Source organism: Lynx rufus, unplaced genomic scaffold (genome assembly GCF_022079265.1).
Source record: "Lynx rufus isolate CCGP_SWC_20201006 ecotype Redwood Valley unplaced genomic scaffold, mLynRuf1.p SCAF_2, whole genome shotgun sequence".
NCBI lineage: Eukaryota > Metazoa > Chordata > Mammalia > Carnivora > Felidae > Lynx > Lynx rufus.
In genome coordinates this window covers 192,066,305-192,084,920 of record NW_025814834.1, presented here as the reverse complement: position 1 = coordinate 192,084,920, position 18,616 = coordinate 192,066,305, and the positions used below count along the sequence as shown (strand labels likewise).

The 18,616-nt window shown below is 42.3% G+C and overlaps 1 protein-coding gene across 14 annotated transcripts in view; it reads left to right on the top strand.

The window, feature by feature from the left end:
• Positions 1–18,616, top strand: part of MACF1 (microtubule actin crosslinking factor 1) — a 231,296-nt gene that overhangs the window by 196,756 nt on the left and 15,924 nt on the right. For 9 of the 14 annotated variants that reach the window (XM_047084219.1, XM_047084220.1, XM_047084212.1 and 6 more), the window contains 21 exons: positions 103–204; positions 297–470; positions 562–717; positions 862–1,059; positions 1,656–1,784; positions 2,463–2,636; positions 4,964–5,119; positions 5,224–5,430; positions 5,554–5,673; positions 6,349–6,518; positions 7,573–7,732; positions 8,541–8,735; positions 9,073–9,201; positions 10,324–10,467; positions 10,948–11,136; positions 11,858–11,978; positions 12,684–12,847; positions 14,403–14,565; positions 15,821–15,975; positions 16,847–16,921; positions 18,055–18,072. In XM_047084219.1, the coding sequence (XP_046940175.1) occupies positions 103–204; positions 297–470; positions 562–717; positions 862–1,059; positions 1,656–1,784; positions 2,463–2,636; positions 4,964–5,119; positions 5,224–5,430; positions 5,554–5,673; positions 6,349–6,518; positions 7,573–7,732; positions 8,541–8,735; positions 9,073–9,201; positions 10,324–10,467; positions 10,948–11,136; positions 11,858–11,978; positions 12,684–12,847; positions 14,403–14,565; positions 15,821–15,975; positions 16,847–16,921; positions 18,055–18,072 (3,099 nt within the window). The remainder of the gene's footprint in view (positions 1–102; positions 205–296; positions 471–561; positions 718–861; positions 1,060–1,655; positions 1,785–2,462; positions 2,637–4,963; positions 5,120–5,223; positions 5,431–5,553; positions 5,674–6,348; positions 6,519–7,572; positions 7,733–8,540; positions 8,736–9,072; positions 9,202–10,323; positions 10,468–10,947; positions 11,137–11,857; positions 11,979–12,683; positions 12,848–14,402; positions 14,566–15,820; positions 15,976–16,846; positions 16,922–18,054; positions 18,073–18,616) is intronic. The other 5 variants (XM_047084213.1, XM_047084218.1, XM_047084223.1 and 2 more) reach the window with 1 other exon arrangement.

Genomic DNA, 18,616 nt, shown 5'->3' with positions numbered 1-18,616 from the left:
GGTACTTTAATTTTTGTCCACTTATGTCAGCAGAGGTAATGCTAATTCTCTCCCAACTCCTTGTGTTCTTTTGGTTTTTGACTGTTTGTATTTCTGTCTTAGGCTATGTTTGACTGGCTAGATAACACTGTGATTAAGCTCTGCACCATGCCCCCTGTTGGCACGGACCTCAACACTGTTAAAGATCAGTTAAATGAAATGAAGGTTTGTAAATAGGAATGGCTTTTGAAGAAGAGTTGCTTCTTTTTTGTTTCTAAAGATTTGGTTTGATGTTAACATTAGTATGTCTTTGATAGGAGTTCAAAGTGGAAGTTTACCAGCAGCAAATTGAGATGGAGAAGCTCAATCACCAGGGTGAGCTGATGTTAAAGAAAGCTACTGATGAGACGGATAGAGACATTATCCGAGAACCGCTGACAGAACTCAAACACCTCTGGGAGAACCTGGGTGAAAAAATTGCCCACAGACAGGTGAGGCAGATGGTAGAGTACATCAGTGGACAACTAGTTCCTTTTTTCTAATTTCCTGACCAACATTCCCTTTATGTCTTTTTCTGAATAGCACAAACTAGAAGGTGCTCTCCTGGCCCTTGGCCAGTTCCAGCATGCCTTAGAGGAACTGATGAGTTGGCTGACTCACACTGAGGAGTTGTTGGATGCTCAGAGACCAGTAAGCGGAGACCCAAAAGTCATTGAAGTTGAGCTCGCAAAGCACCATGTAAGTGCCCTCAGTTTTCATCTCTAAGCCTGTTGCCTTGAGACCCAATATTGTCACCAGAAGCCTCTGGATATTGTGTGTACCGTTGGGAACCAGGCTTGATGATATCTGTGGAGCTAAGTTACATTGTTCAACGTCTTTTAGGTTCTAAAAAATGATGTTCTGGCCCATCAAGCCACAGTAGAAACAGTCAACAAAGCTGGCAATGAGCTTCTTGAATCTAGTGCTGGAGATGACGCCAGCAGCCTAAGGAGCCGTTTGGAAACTATGAACCAGTGCTGGGAGTCAGTGTTACAAAAAACAGAGGAGAGAGAACAGCAGCTTCAGTTGACATTGCAGCAGGTGCGTGTATTGTCCAAGTTAGGGAGGTGGAGCTGTGCACATAACATCCGAAGAAAGCCTGTCTGAGTCAGTGAAAGGAAAACAATTTGGAGAATGTCTCACCAACCTTCCTTTCCCTACCCCAGCCCCTGCTCCATGTCTTAAGAAGATGGTTAATTCTGTGCTGGAACTTGTCTGGAAAGAATAGCTTTTGATTGAGTGATTCTTTTCAGATTTGTTTGTAGCCTTGTCTCTTTATTTACTATTCAAAGTTAGTTAGTAAATCTTTGCCATAACAAACCTTGCTCACAGATTCAGTTATTTCTTAAATCAAGTGAGGATCCCCCCATGTCCATGTTCAATAGTACTTCAGTCTGTTGATTGATTCATCAGGTTATATCAGACATCTATCATATATTACAGTGAAGTCCAAAGGATTCTGCTAGATTCCAAAAATAAATAAGTATATTGGCCCCGTGCTAATCCAGCAACAGAACAACCCTGTGAGCAACCCAGAATTCCTCCCTCAGGATAGGTTCTTCATGTGGTCATTTAGGAAGTCTACTTTTGAAGCTGAGAATTGACTGCTGACCTTACTGATGTGTCTTTTCTCAAAGGCCCAGGGTTTCCACAGTGAAATTGAAGATTTTCTCTTGGAACTGACTAGAATGGAGACCCAACTCTCTGCATCTAAGCCCACAGGAGGACTTCCTGAAACTGCAAGGGAACAGCTTGATACACATATGGTAATGGAAGCTTCTTGAAGTTGAACATAATCCCCTACTCAGAACTTTCTGAATTCACAGACCTGTATGTATCTAGGAGTCTACAAAGCAGCACATTTTTACTGACAATATAGTATGACCTTAAGGATTACTGCTTTTTACGTGGGCTTTTAAGAGCCCCTACCACAGGCAGCAGTGGTGACAGGGAAGCTTGACTGGAAATACATTGGTGAGCTGTTAAATTTTGAGTTGGTCAGTCAGTTGGCCTAAGAATATTGACTTGAAGGTGAGAGCATTAAGACAAATATGTTAACATGCATGTGTCTAAGAAAAGAGTATTGAAGGGACTTACAGAAATCGATAGATACTGTGACAATATTTTAAGAAAGGGGCTGAGAAAAAAAGGCAACATAATTTCTAGGCAAATGTTTCAAGTAAAGGAGAAATAAATTATTGGGGTCTACTTTTGTGATCTCTGATCCTTAAGGAAATCTTCTTGATAACAAAATTATTTCAATTTTAGTGAAGAATGGTAGGATTCATTGCTCAGGAATTGAACTGAATCCAAAAGAAAGGGTTTTGATCAAGATGAGACCTTCCTGGACTTTTCCAACTGTGCTTATAAATCTGTGTGTGGGTGGCTTTCAGAGAATTGGCATTACCAATCCCTTTCTTGACTTTTTTTTCTTTTTTTGGTAGGAACTCTATTCCCAGCTCAAAGCCAAGGAAGAGACTTATAATCAACTGCTTGACAAGGGCAGGCTCATGCTTCTAAGCCGCGATGATTCTGGGTCTGGCTCAAAGACAGAACAGAGTGTAGCTCTCTTGGAACAGAAGTGGCATGTGGTCAGCAGTAAGATGGAAGAAAGAAAGGTATCACCACAAAATACAGTGTGTGATTATTGGGCTTGAGTAGTTTGCTTGACCATCGCATGTAATTACCATCTAGTTTCTGTGAAGATTTTTCAGAGACCATTATATAGTACCAGAAGTTGCAGAACTGGTTATCGTTTTTGATTTAATCGTTTTTGTACTAATCAAGCTATCTTTCCTGATGTTAAATTTCTATTTTGCATCCATATCAAGTTGCATTGATGGTACTGGTTTCTGCCAATATTTGCTTTTGTCGTTCATTCCTTTTTTTGCCTTTACCAGTTGAGACATATGAGGCTGTTAACTGCTGAGTGATGGACTTATAACTCATAGTAATCACTGATCTGTGTTCCTACTGAAAAACAAGGTCATGTTGGAGTCACTGGCTTGGGATTGGGAGGGTGGGAACAGAACATGCAGGGAGTTGGGCTAATATTCTCCACAGGAATTTGGCAGTGTGCAAATAATTTTACTAAAAAAATCAGAAGAGGAGTAAATTTTGTGACCTTTTCCCACTCTTCTTCAGAAATCAAATTCTCTTCAAAAGAAAAGTGATCAGGGATCAAGGCCTCACAACATTGTTTTTTATGAGTACCAAATTTCGGAGTATTACTCAGCACAGAGTTTCTGTACTGCGCAGATCTAATGTAAAATATGTGTTCAAATCTGTTGGCCATATCCATTCAACAGTTATTAAGCATGTATGTGCCAGGCACTGTGCTAGCTATATAGTGGAAGCAAAGGCATGAACCCTATCATTGTGAAATTTAATGGACAGAAGTATTCACACATATAAATGGATACTTTGAGAGTACCATTAATTTCCTAGAATTTTTTTAGTGTGAGATTTGGTAATTCTGTTATATGAAGAATGACCAGAGACACTGAGTGTGGAGCTGTGTTCTAATTCTTTGACAGACTATCATCTAATTTCTGCAGAATGCAGAACTAAGACTAATTAAAGAAACTGAGGCAGATTCTGGCTCCTAATCAAGAAATTTCTATGTTTTCCTATCAGTGGAGCAAGTTGCCTCAAGATATACTTACCCATCATTGGTGGAACTGGTCAAACAAGGGCTTGGTGTCAGGGATAGTTATTTCTGATTTTGCAAGAACTTTACATTTTAGTATCACTAATATTCTGTAGTAAGTGTGTATGGTGCTATATTAAGGAATAAATAGATAAAATGATGTGGAAAGATTTCCTGTTATCTAGGAACTTGCAATATTATTAATTTCTAAGCATTTCTGTAATAAATTTGAGGTAGATTTTATTTTTCTCTTGGTTTGTTTACATTAGGTCTGTACGTTTTTGTAACATTGATAATAGTGTTTTTCTGTGTTACAAGAGTGACTTGAAAATACAAAGAAAAATAAAAACCTATACAGTATATATAACTCAGTTAACAATAACATTTGTAGTGTACATCTTGGGTTTCTATGAATATCTTAAATATATTCATTTTTAGCAACCTGTCATTATTACATGCCTGCCTGCTAAATGGACCAGGGACAGAGGCCATCACCTACGTGTTGTGGGTAGAGCTTCTCTGGAGCTCGTAGACTCTGGAATTGGGGTGCATTTTTGGGCAGTGGACATGCCCTGAATGAGCCATTGTTTTTGCCATTCTGATTTAGAGCAGTGTCTAAAAATTTGTATCTAGTGTCACATTTTTGCTTAGAATATTATGGCTTTTTTTTCCCCCTCACCTTTTCTGCTTGTAGCTTAAAAATGAGCTTCAGGGACACCTGGCTGGCTCAATTGGTAGAACACGACTCTTGATCTCAGGGTCATAAGTTGGGCCTAGAGCTTCCTTAAAAAAATAAAAATAAAAAAAGAATGAGCTTCAGCCTCACATTTTCAGATGCCATATTTTCTGAAAACATTTAAATAGAGCAATGCAGTGACCATCATCTTTACAGTAAAGTGCTTTTCATTCAGTTGTTTTTATACTGGAAAAAGTACATCAAAGGGAAGTGAGGCTTTGCCCAGAACAAGTTGCAGACCCTGCAGCTGTCACCGCTGAAGGATCTGTTCCCTTACACTTACTGAATAGCTCTATCCCTGTTCTTTAATGTCCCAGGAAGTGGGGAATGGCAGAGAAAGCAACTTTGCTGCAAATTGTGCTCTTTCCTTTTTATACATCCTTGTTTTGGTTTCAGACACTAACGTTGCCCCCTTGTTTGTAAACAGGGCATGTTTGGAGGTTAAGTGAGGCTTCCTCTTTAGAGATCATTTTTTTTAGTGTACAATTCACGCCTTTGTCCTGGAAACTACAATTCCTGAATTTGGCACTTTCTCTTTTTGTGTTTTAATTAAAATTCAGTCAAAGCTGGAAGAGGCCCTCAACCTGGCAACAGAATTCCAGAATTCCCTGCAAGAGTTCATCAATTGGCTCACTCTAGCAGAGCAAAATCTCAACATCGCCTCTCCTCCCAGCCTGATTCTAAACACTGTCCTCTCCCAGATAGAGGAGCACAAGGTAACTGTGACATTACAATGTCGCCTGCCTTTTGAGGGGACTAGCTGAGAAAGAAGCTCCTCTATCTTATCTTCAGTTTAAAAAGAGCTATATTTTCCCCTCAGGTGTTTGCTAATGAGGTCAATGCTCATCGAGACCAGATAATTGAACTGGATCAAACCGGGAATCAGTTAAAGTTCCTTAGCCAAAAACAGGATGTTGTTCTGATCAAGAATTTGCTGGTCAGCGTCCAGTCTCGATGGGAGAAGGTTGTCCAGCGGTCTATTGAAAGAGGGCGATCACTGGATGATGCCAGGAAGAGGGCAAAACAAGTAAGTTAGGAAAGAAAGCTACCAATTTCTTGAACAATCTTGGGCTGCATGTGTAGAGCCTCTGATATGATTTACATGAAAGTGTAGCTTGCATATTCATTCTTACTTTTTATATAATTGCAGTTCCATGAAGCTTGGAAAAAACTGATTGATTGGCTAGAAGATGCAGAGAGTCACCTGGACTCAGAGCTGGAGATATCCAATGACCCGGACAAAATTAAACTCCAGCTTTCTAAGCATAAGGTAAAGCGGTTCATGGCTCTTAGGTCCTGACCTTGGTATTCACTGAAGTTTGCAAAAAATGGAAATCAGAGCTAGTAAAAAAAAAAAAAAAAAAAAAAAAAAAAAAAAAAAAAAAAAAAAAAAGGTTAATGTTGAAAAATCAAGATGATGAAGCTAGCTGTCTTGTATCTACATAGGGTCTAACCATAAGAATCACTCATTTAAATAACTGTTCAAACAAAGTGATTGTGGGAGTAACCAGTTAAAACAACAAGCTTTTAGAAATTTTTGTGCACTGCTACATGTAGTATAAACAAAAATTTATAAATTTCTTTTTCTTTCTTTTTTTTTTTTTTTTAAAGTTTATTCTGAGAGAGAGATAGAGACCGGGGTACAGGCAGAGAGAGAGAGGGAGACAGAATCCCAAGCAGGCTCCATGGTGTCAGCACAGAGGCCAATGTAGGTCTCAATCTCATTAATCGTGCAATCATGACCTGAACCGAAATCAAGAATCAGATGCTTAACTGAGTAGGCCACCCAGGCGCACCCAAAATTTTTAAATTTCTCGAGGATAAGCTGTTGTTAACTCAAGAAGTAGTGACATCCATTACCAACCTGAACACTGAAAAATTTTCTTTGTTCCAAATCAAGACATCATCTTTTAGCGTGGATTCTTTCTGTTCTCTTTGGAAACAGGAATTTCAGAAAACCCTTGGTGGCAAACAGCCTGTGTATGATACCACAATTCGAACTGGCAGAGCCCTGAAAGAAAAGACTTTGCTTCCTGATGACACTCAGAAACTTGACAATTTACTGGGAGAAGTCAGAGACAAATGGGATACTGTTTGTGGCAAGTCTGTGGAGAGGTGAGTACGAATATTTGCTTTGTGGGTCTGTATGTCATCCTGAAACTAACAAAGACTGTTAATTGGATTCCATAAAATGGCAATAAAGCTAATGCATCAGAACAGGTTTTGTAGCATCTCAATATCTCTGGTTCATTCAATGCAAGTTGTGAAGTTGAATAAAATGTATTAAAATTCTCATTTTAAACTTGAACCTTACCGTATTAGCAAGAAGGCCATAAACTCAAGCCAATAGCAACAGAAGATTAGTAACTACACTTCTCTGTCAGTGACTAAGTTGTGACACTGATGGCTGTGTCAGTTCTCTCACTGTCAGGCACTGAGCAAAGCCTCTGCACATAGCACCTCGTGTAACCATTGTAATACCTGCCCTTGACAGGGCAATCACTAATGAGCATGTGCCAAAAAGGGGCTACTAATCACTTAATCCACCTGACAACCACTGAGGCGGGCTCTGTTATTCCCATTTTACACATGAGGAAACTATCATAAGGAGGGTTTTTAACTCCCCCAAGGTCACTCAGCTACTAAGCAGCAGAGCTGGGATTTGAAGCTTTTGAGTTTGGTTCCATAAGTTGTACTCCTGTCCCTGGGTGCCCACTATGCTATGCTAAGTATTAGGATATCTTTATATTGTGCTCCACAATTTTTTGGATGAGGTGACTGAGGTTCACAGAGGTGAAGAGAAAGCCCAGGGTCACACAACTCCTGACTCAGACCGTGGCTGAAACTGTCCTCCTCCACCTGAGTGGTGTAAGGTGATTAGCACAGAACTTGGGGCATTAGGGTGTATCCATATATATAACCATTGGACTCCTAAGATGCCAGAAGGGTATCTGCACTTGTTTCCTATACTAAATCCATTCTAGAGAGCAGTTTGGTTCAAAATGTCTAGGCATAGCTCTTTGTCACTGTTTATCTGTTTCGAACCAGCCCAGCATGGAGGGCCCTGTCTCTGTAGAGTGCAAGCAGTGTTCCCTTCAGCAGTCAGAACTGTGAGCCAGTCAAAGAAAAGGGATCCCCCAAAACAGTGAGGTTTGTGTGCTTCTCTCAGGCAGCACAAGTTGGAGGAGGCCCTGCTGTTTTCGGGTCAGTTCATGGATGCTCTGCAGGCCTTGGTCGACTGGCTGTACAAGGTGGAGCCGCAGCTGGCCGAGGACCAGCCCGTGCACGGGGACCTCGACCTGGTCATGAACCTCATGGACGCCCATAAGGTGAGGAGCGGGAGCTGCGCCGCGTGGAGGCAGAGCCCTGGGTTCCTCCGCCTAAGCAGGCCTCCTGCTCCGACTCACCATCCAGGGGAGAAAGGAAGTCTTGGAAGAGCCTGTGTCTCTGCTTGTCAGAGAGACCACTCCTCGCTCCGTGTGTATCGCTGGGATTCTGCATCAGTCACAAAGGATTCGCCAACATTGCTTTGATTTGGATTTGGTGATGTGTACAATTTGTCTTGGGGTTCCCCCCTTCTTGTTTGTATCTCTCAGTTGAGTCACACAATGAATTTAAATTCAGGAGCCCCTCAAGATACCCATTTCCACTGACTCCTACAATGAAAATGAGTTCTTTTCTGAGCTATCCTTGACCCTCGCTAGCCCAGCACCTTGCACAGTGGTATTTAGTGTAACCTATACCTGTCATGTTGACCTCCATTATATCCTCTTGTTTTAGCAGAAAGCATTCAGCTTTACTCGAATTTACAACAAACTCTTATTATGTGCATGGCAGAATGTGTTCTTACTTAACTCCCACGATTCTGGAAATCTTGCTGTAACGTTACTACTGTTTTACAAGTTAGGAAACTGGGACTCCAGGTAAACAGCTTACCCAGAGCCACACCACTCATCTTGAGAGCCACCTCTTCTGATGGTTCTTTCTTACACATTGTCCTGCCTCCCTCTGCATAAAAGACACACGACTAGCACCTACCAAGGACAACTGGACTGAACGATTCCTTTTCTCTGTGGTTTGACGTCATGGGTTCAGAACATTTCTCAGCAAACTAATTCTTCTGTTTTTCTTTTCTAGGTTTTCCAGAAGGAACTGGGAAAGCGAACAGGAACCGTTCAGGTACTGAAGCGGTCAGGCCGAGAGTTGATTGAGAATAGCCGTGATGACACCACATGGGTGAAAGGGCAGCTCCAGGAATTGAGCACTCGCTGGGACACTGTGTGTAAGCTCTCCGTCTCCAAACAAAGCCGACTGGAGCAGGCCTTAAAACAGGTTAGAGACTTTTTTGGCGACAACCCAAGGGAGAGGATCCTAGCAGATTCATTCTCATTTCTTTATCAGGATCAGTTCCACCCAGTCTCGAATGTAAAGCCAAACATTGATCTTCTGAATATTCTACAAGATTTTAATGTTCACTCATATTAGAGAAAAAAATTAATTTGGGTTTTAAAGATCTACAAATGAAAGATGACCTTTGTGGGGCCTTGATAGGGTCATCAGTGCCTGTGACACACAAAGGCGTTCAGGCCCGACCCTTTCTCTGACATTACCCCAATGTCCGGGACCTTGGCTGCAGAGAGGCTCAATCTGCTGTGCTTCGTTATTTCAGGCGGAAGAGTTTCGGGACACAGTCCACATGCTGTTGGAGTGGCTTTCTGAAGCAGAGCAAACGCTTCGTTTTCGGGGAGCACTTCCTGATGACACGGAGGCCTTGCAGTCTCTCATTGACACCCATAAGGTAATCCAGCCCCAGGGTGCAGTGACCCATGCTACCCACCAGGGTGAGGGCTGCCTCCTGCTTTTGTTTGGGAATTTCCAACCTCACATGCAAAGGACTGGAACCAGAATGGGTCCAGATTATTGGTTTGGCAGGAATGAAAGGGAAAGGACTAGTGGGTTTTTTGATACCTTAAACATCATTCGTTTTTACAAAAGTAATGTGTATTGGTTGTAACAAGTGAAAACAGCGTGGTATCATATAAAGAAAAATGTGGGCTGTACCACCCCCTAGAATCCTCACCTGCACACAGCTTCATTTGCCTTTACTCACATTACCAGCGTCAGACACTGGACCTCTTACCAAGGTCTATATAGAATATATATATCCAGAATATAATGCAGTCTTGAGGGCCACTGTCTGTCCTAATAAAGTGGGAAATTAATCAGGAGATTTTGATCTGGGCTTTATATGTGGTATTCTGTTGCAGATTTTTTTTTCAGTATTTTTTAAATATCCATAGTGTTTTATAGTTGTCATTTGTCTAAGACTGTATTGTTTATACGCATGGAAATGAATAAAAACAGGATTTTTTTTTTTTTTTTTTTTTTTTTTGAAGAAAAACTAAGAATAGGAAGAGGGTCATGCCTGGTGTGGGATAGGAGGTACCTTTCTGGGTCCCTATACCTTGTCATCTGTAGCAGAGAAAGTCATTGTTTTAATTTATTTGTTGATGCTTATTTATTTATTTTGAGAGAGTGAAAGCATGCTAGCGAGCATGAGTGGGAGAGCGGCAGAGAGAGAATCCCAAGCAGGCTCCACACTGTCAGTGCAGAGCCCAACACAGGACTTGATCTCACAAATTGCGAGATCATGACCTGAGCCAAAATAGAGTCGGATGCTTAACCGACTGAGTCACCCAGGAGCCCTGAGAAAGTCATTCTTGTGTAAACCCTTCACCTTTTCACGTCTTTCAGAACTGGGAACAAAGTGCCAGAGACACCCAAATGCAGGCTTGAGGTCTGTGTTAACACATAGAGGAGGGAAAAATGCATTGAAATCTTTTCCCCCTCACAGTGTAAACTAACAGTGCTGCTAGAGTAGATTTCTCAAGTTTTTGTTTTCAAATCTTTTTTGTTCAAGGAGTTCATGAAGAAAGTGGAAGAAAAGCGAGTGGATGTTAACGCGGCAGTAGCAATGGGAGAAGCCATCCTGGCTGTGTGCCATCCTGATTGCATCACTACCATCAAGCACTGGATCACTATCATCCGAGCTCGCTTTGAGGAGGTGGGTTCCTGGTTGCAGAGGGGACAGCACGTGCCCCGTGAAGCGGGTTTCTGGTGAGAAAATGCTACTGAGCTTTCCCCACCCACCCCCAGATAAGGACTCTTTTCACCCACCGTGAATATGTCAGTAAGAATTAAGTTAGCGTTTTAGTCATGACTGTTTTCTTGGTAATGAGCAGCAGTCTGAGAGAATAGCGGTGGTGTAGTGATGGTTTCAGTGATGAATTCCAGTGGACATGGTTTGGTACTTTTCCTTCCTTCCCGAGAAGTCCTGTGTTTAATAGGATATTCATACTAGATTCGCTTCCAGGAGTGCTGATTGCTCATTCCAGCTCTGTCACTAGAGTAAGAGTGAGGCCTCTGGAGTATTCGAGTGTTCTTCCCCCTTAAAGTCATTGTTAGGATCAGATGGAAGAAAAAACTTTGGAAACAAAGGATGTGCTTGACTGAGAGAGGCGATGGATTTTCTTTCTCTCCCTAGGTCCTGACGTGGGCTAAGCAGCACCAGCAGCGTCTTGAAACAGCCCTGTCAGAACTGGTGGCTAATGCCGAGCTCTTGGAAGAACTTCTGGCGTGGATCCAGTGGGCCGAGACCACCCTCATTCAGCGGGACCAGGAGCCGATCCCTCAGAACATCGACCGAGTTAAAGCCCTCATTGCCGAACATCAGGTATTGTCACCATGTCATGTGGCCGCGGTGTTTCCTGTGTTGCTCATGGAGCCCGTTTCCTTTGCCCTGTGTATTTGTTTTTAAATGGCTGCTTATCATATTCATACAGATTTAGCAGCTTAAAACAACACACACTTACTCTCTTGCAGTTTCCATGGGGCAGGAGTCTGGGCCTGAGTTAGCTGGGTCTCCTTAGGATCTTACCAGGCCAAAATCTAGATGTCAGCCCCAGCTGCAAGTTCTCACCCAGGCTCATTCAGTTGTTGGCAGAATCTGATTCCTTGTGGTTATAGGACCAGGTCTCCATGTTCTTGCTGGCTGTCAGCCAAGAATCACCATTAGCTCCCAGAGGCTGCCCTCAGGTCTCAGCCACCTGGCCCGCTCACAGCATGGCAGCCTGTCTTCACAGCCACCAGCAGGAGAGGGTCTCCTAGGTCCTTCTTTGGTATCCTGTGTGGCATTCATTGCTCTGACTTCCTGGTTTTCCTCACTCAGCTGTGAGCTCCTTGGAGTCAGAAGCCATGTCTTATCTCTTCAGGTTTCCCATACCTGATGAAGTAAGTGCCTTGCTCAGTTGTTTCTTGAAAGGAGTGAGACAGTGTACAAAGGCATCTGTGAATTGGTCTGTCCATCATGAGCTTGGGCTTTGTGAGTGAAGTTGCCTGATTCTGTCTCAGTCCAAGAAAACTCTTTAACTCTTTTCCCTGTTTGTGTCTGACAGATGTTTATGGAGGAAATGACTCGCAAACAGCCTGATGTGGACCGGGTCACCAAGACGTACAAAAGGAAGAATATAGAGCCTGCTCACGCGCCTTTCATCGAGAAATCCCGCAGCGGCAGCAGTATGTTTCTAGCCTCCTGTGTTAGGGTGTTTCCTTCCTGCTATTTGAAGATGACCACTTTCCAAGTCCCTATCAAAAAACTTCTTTTTGGGGCACCTGGCTGGCTCAATCAGTAGAACATGTGACTCTTGATCTCAGGGTTGTGAGTTCAAGCCCCACATTGGTTGTGGAGCCTACTTTAAAATCAAATCAAAACAAAAAACTTCCCCATTTTTTCAAAAACTGTATTGGATTTGAACTAAAATGTTTTTTTGAAACTCACTTTTTGTATACCAACATGCAGTAACTATATTCCATTTTCTTGGACTGGCATAATTTTGAAGTGGTTGAGCAGATTCTACTGCAGTGGCCTTTCCAGTGTTTTGGTCATCAGTGCTAGCTGTTTACGTTTGTCTTGTGTTAATTTAATTAAAAAGATAAATCTGCTCCTCTAGAGCCACTGCTTTTTTTGGTTGAGTTGACATTTCCTCAGTTCGCTGAGGACAGAATTGATTTGAAGATATGAAATAAGTACTTGTTGGCTGGGAGGGAAGATCAATAGTTTTGAAACGAGCAGTCCTAATACATGAATATTGCCCATATTTTTTTTCGCATTTACTGACCGGATACCATTTTAAGGGTCTCCTAAGTTAACACATATGGCACTTTCTCTCTGTGAACTGACAAAAGCAGCTTTTCTAATCTTGTAGTTATTTTTCCTTTTAGGGAAGTCCTTGAGTCAGTCCACCCCTCCTCCCATGCCAATCCTTTCACAGTCTGAAGCGAAAAACCCACGAATCAACCAGCTGTCTGCCCGCTGGCAGCAGGTGTGGCTGCTAGCACTGGAGCGGCAGCGGAAGCTGAACGATGCCTTGGATAGACTGGAAGAGGTAAGGCTTTGCCAAGCATCCTTTCCTGGAGGGAGGTGACTTAACCTTCTGAGGCCCTCTTACTATGTGTACCTTGACCTACTTCTCTAGAAGGAGAGGACAGACCAGGGTGAGCCAGTACTGTGTCCTTCAGGCCCCCTAGGAGAAAGCTCATGGGTGAGGAGACCACTCACAACGGAGTAGGTCATACATAGCACCTAGCTGTGGAAGGCAAGCAAGCAAGCGACCAGCCAGTCCATGAGGCTCTGGTCTGTGATGCGACCCTCCTCAGCACCTGGCTGTGGTCAAGAATCAGAAGCAGAGGGGCGCCTGGGTGGCGCAGTCGGTTAAGCGTCCGACTTCAGCCGGGTCACGATCTCGCAGTCCGTGAGTTCGAGCCCCGCGTCAGGCTCTGGGCTGATGGCTCAGAGCCTGGAGCCTGCTTCATATTCTGTGTCTCCCTCTCTCTCTGCCCCTCCCCCGTTCATGCTCTGTCTCTCTCTGTCCCCAAAATAAATAAACGTTGAAAAAAAAAAAAAAAATTTAAAAAAAAAAAAAAAAAAGAATCAGAAGCAGAACTTGGCTGAGTTACTTCCAGGTGTGCAGCTTATCACACTAACAACCATTATTGGGCCCTTTATGTAAAGGTGTAAGTTACACAATTAGGAAACAAGGGTAACTTTTATGACCTTGTGATTTCTCTGAATATTCACTAATGATGAAGAGGAAATCTGTTTTGAAGTATCATTAACACCAACCTAAAAAAATCTAGTACTACACTTCCTAATTTCTAAAACAAACCTCTAATATCTTCTATATTTTTTTTATTTGTGCCTGTCAAAGCAGCTATGCCCGGAAGTGAGTGTTCTGTGTTTTTTGTTGTTATTTCTGTAGGTCAGTTGAGTTTTAAGCATATTTGGTTTTTGGCTTTTTCTTTTTTCCCTATTCCTTCCAACTTTGGAGTTTGAATGACCACGGGGAGAGCGGCTGCCCTGTCTCAGTCATTCTGAATCTGTCTCACCAACGTAGTCCGAGCAGCTAAACCTCGCCTTGCCCACTGCTCAGGCCTGCTGTCCTCTGCCAAAGCCAAATATTTCACATGGAGGTCAGACGGGCAGTTTGCCCCCTCTGGCACCATTCCAAAGAAACATGCTTGCTGCACGCACGGGTTGGATTCTTAATGCTTCCAGCCAGAACTCAAATTTTCTCATCTCAGAAAATGATGGGAAACATGAGCCTTCCGACCCGGGCCTCAGTGTGACCACAGTTCTTTTCAAAATCACATAAGTGAGGAGTGCTAAGGACTTCTCTTCTGGGATAGAATCCATTCCCTTACATCTGAGAAGGTGATCCTTCGAAAAGTGCAAAGGGAGCTATACCACAGCTCATGTAAACAATCACAGCTTTAAGTGAAGGACCCAGATTGTGCCTTCACAAAGAGCACGCGGATGTCATTGTTGATGCCCCTCCGGAAGGCCTGCATGGCTTTACTGAATGTCTGAAAGTTTTGGTATGCTCCGGGCAGATTTGAGAGCCAAAAGAATAAATCGTGTTGACACCTATGATTTCTCTCTAGTTGAAGGAATTTGCCAACTTTGACTTCGATGTCTGGAGGAAAAAGTATATGCGTTGGATGAATCACAAAAAATCTCGGGTGATGGATTTCTTCCGGCGAATTGACAAGGACCAGGACGGGAAGATAACACGTCAGGAGTTTATTGATGGCATTCTAGCATCCAGTGAGTTCACTCATACTTCCAAACATGGGTCACATCTGCATTCCTTGTACTTGGTAGAAGCAAGCGATATTCTGGCTAAAGAGTCTTTCTGAAGTTAAAGCAATAGGGTTAGGGAGGAAGTAATGTACCTGCTTATTATTAAAATTGGCCTATCATTTTGATGGAAAGAAGAATTTCATTTTGCTGGGAATAAAAAAAAAAAGGTCTTGTTGACACAGAGTGGCAAGTAAAACCTGTTTGAGGTGTAGATTAAAGAGCCAACTTTTGTGAACGATAAGGTTCTAAGTAAAGTGTTTGAAATTCAAAATTTTTCATAACACCCGTTTCTGACATCTGTATGCAGCTTACAAAATACATGATCTCAATTATTTTTAGCAAGAGAAATAATTGAGGCATAAAGTAGCTAGGTGACTTGCCAGGGCCACAGAGCACATCTCACAGCTGTGCAACTTTACATGGGTGGCCAAGGAAGGCCTATCTGCAGAGGTGATATTTAAGGGAAGAGAGGCAAAGGGAACAGCAGGTTCCAAGCGCTGAGGTGGGCACGAACTTGGCATGTTCTAGGAATAGAAAGATTAATGTGGTTGGGCTGTCATGATCTAGGGGAGTGGTAAGAGATGAAGTTGGAAAGGTCAAGAGCAGCCAACTCGTGCAGGACCTGTTAGGCCCTGGGTGAAGAGAGCAGATCTGACCTCTGATCCTAGAGGCAGCAGGACAGTGGGAAACCACCAGAGGTTTTCACCTGAGGGACCATCTGATTCACATTTTAATAAATCACCCTGGCTACTGTAAATATTCACACTTCTTTGGGAAGCAGTTTTTCAAGAGCCTAAGGTAGTTGTCTAAACAGGAAAAAAAACTTCATCCTAGTCCACATTGTCACTATTCTGAAATAATCGAAGTATCCAGCAGTAGTGGAGCAGATAAGTAAATTCTCATGGTGGATGGTAGGCCTGTGGGTAGTTGTAATATCACATCTTTCAATATACCTGAAATATTGCCTTTTTTTCTTTCTTTTCTTTTTTTCTTTTGAGTGGGGGAGGAGGGAGTCTATAATCAAAACACCAAAAACTTAACAGTAAGTAGTCTCTGGGTACTGTATCTTTATAACATATCTTCTAAGTGGGCATATATTATTTTTGAGCAAAAAGCAAGACATAAATGTTTTTTCTTTCAAGAAGTATTTATATGCCCTCCAGCAAGCCAAGTAAGCACTGTTCGTTAAAATGTTCCAAATGTGATTGCTTTTCTCCAGAGTTTCCTACCACCAAGTTAGAGATGACTGCTGTTGCTGACATTTTTGACCGAGATGGAGATGGCTACATCGATTACTATGAATTCGTGGCTGCTCTGCATCCCAACAAGGATGCTTACCGCCCAACAACCGATGCGGATAAAATTGAAGATGAGGTATGGGAAATAACTGTATTTTGAGCACATGTTTGACCATAGTGGTTGGGTGCAATGACCATATCAGCCCTGTGACTTACCTGTCACAAGATCATTATTTGGAGTCCTGTTTGGCAAATTCCCATTTGGAGGATGATTCCCCAGAGTATCTCTGGCTATTGAGCTCTCTCTTTCAGCCTAGATGACTTTTTACTCATGAGTCACATCTGTGGTTCCTCCCATGTTCACAGACTTACCACACCCATTCCAGTTCACAGACACCATGTTGCCTAGAACAAGTCCTCTCTCAGTCAGTCCTGGGCATTCTATGCCAGTATCCAGGAGCATGTGGTCTTCAAATAAAGCATTTAAGGAGTAAAATGTGAAGTAATGTTTAACACGGTGTATACCAACCAACCTTTCTGCCTAGTTAAAAATTTTCTCCATGTTGAAAATCTCATCCATCACATTGAAAATAGCAAATTCATTAGTAACACATGGAGATCTCAGGATTTATTGATCCTAGAAAAGGAGAGGTTAGCGGGGCAGGTCTTGGGTATGGCCTGGAACACCCCAGGACTGACCTCTGGGGACTCTGAGGCTCCTAGGTTTAAATTTAAAACAGTTCATAGTTTGCTGTACTTGGTTTGATTTTGATGCATGCATATTAGCACATTTTTCTGAAGGAACTTGGAAACAAATGTATGACCAACAAATGTGTGACATGTATTAACTTGGAATAAAGGATAAATGCATGTATCAAAAATCTAAAATATCTAAAAGAGACATAACAAATAGCTTTCTGTTTACATGTAAAAATCTTTGTTTCTCTAAAGAGGAAGTCTTGTTTTACCCCTCACACTTTTCTTTTTTTGTTGTTCACAACCAATAGGTCACAAGACAAGTGGCTCAGTGCAAATGTGCAAAAAGGTTTCAGGTGGAGCAGATTGGAGAGAATAAATATCGGGTAAGGAAGAGAAAACTAGTCCTTTGTGGTAGTTGTTCCTCCTATATGGTCCTTCCAGGTGAAAGTAACCTGGCACACAGCTGACCAGATGGTCCCACCTTCCCTCTACCAACGCTTGGAGGACCAGAGCCAGTAGGACTTAAGATGTGGTCACTCTCTGTAGGTTCTAGAGGTCAGGTGTCCTGCTGGGCTAAGCTTAGTGCCCTACATAGTCCCATCTGAAAAATACCGTCATATTTAGCTAACAGAGGCTTGTACTTGAGTTCTAGTATAGGAGACATATCGAAGTTCTCTCTTTTGCTGACCAAAGCCTTTAGGGAAATGGAGACACTTGTTCCATAAGATAAGGCAACAATTACCTGAAGACTGACGGATTACCCCAAAGTGCTGAGCATTGTGAGCCTGAGTGGCTCCCGAGCTCAGAAGGGGCTGGAGGAACTCTGTCAAGGTCCCAAAGGATGCTCTGTCTGCTCTGAGCTGATGCACTAAGGGGATGCCAGCCTCAGTAGTCTTCCCTGGAAGGCTGTGCTGAGTGTGGACATAATTGACCATGAATGATGCTGTGTTCTAGCTTCTTTTGGGACCTGGCTTGGGGCATAGGAGGGATCTGAAACAGCACTTCTAAATATACTCAGCAGCTTATCTGGATTCTCTGAAGTCCTAAGGAAAATCTAGGATTGGTAAAGAGGGTTCAGATTGTACAGCTTTTTGTACTGAGTTAGAAACAGGGAATCTAGGTTCCATCAGTACGTTAAAGTGTCTTCCAAGTACACCAAAACCACCCTGGGCTGCTCTTTAGCTGGCGAGTGTTAGGTGATTGTGCCTTGGATCCAGTCCAGGGCATCTAGTTAATAAAACTTTAAGCAATCTTGTGCTTGCTTATTGCTTTTTATTTTCTTGTTGTTTTTTTAATGCCTTTGAGAGACATGAATTAACAAGAGCAATAGAGTGGAAAAGTTAGGTCTTAATTAATTTGTAAAACCACGCCCCTGTGGCAGGAGCTCTCGAAGAATATGTTTGAAGACTGGTAACGTGATTGCATGATTTTTGTTCCTTAGTGTTAATTTGACAAAATGTTCTCTGTTTTTTTTTTTTTCTTCCATTTCCTCCATCCTTTACTCTTTTGTCTATAGTTCTTCCTCGGCAATCAGGTACAGTGTGCCTTGCAACATTCTCCTCGGTGGAAATGGTCTGTGTAGCTCGTGCTGCCTGTTCTTTGCTGTGGGGAGAGGACATAATCTGAAGCATGCCTGGGTCACATCTGGTTGTCTTACCAAGTGGAGAAACTGCTAACAGGGCTGATATTGTAAAGCTGTCTTAGCAGCAGGATAGAAGTACGTTATTTTTTAAAGGAGATGAACTTTTCCATTTAAAATTAGATTGGCTAAAAATGGTATTATGCTGGACTGAGTTTGAAGTAATGTGATTCAGGGGCATTTGAAGCTGTGGTATCAATCCAACGTGTTTCTAAAAGCAACCTGGTCTTATACTTCTGTTTTGGAAATCAGAATACCAAACAGCACAGTTCTGATTTATACCAGTCTTTTGACAGTTAACACAAATTTTATAATGTACAATAAATCAAAAAAGTCTTGGGGTACTTAAGTACTGCATCTATTTAAAGACCTTATTAATATTTACTTGTATTTACATGTTTTATAACTATAAGGTGCCTGAGAACTATAGTGTAGCAGT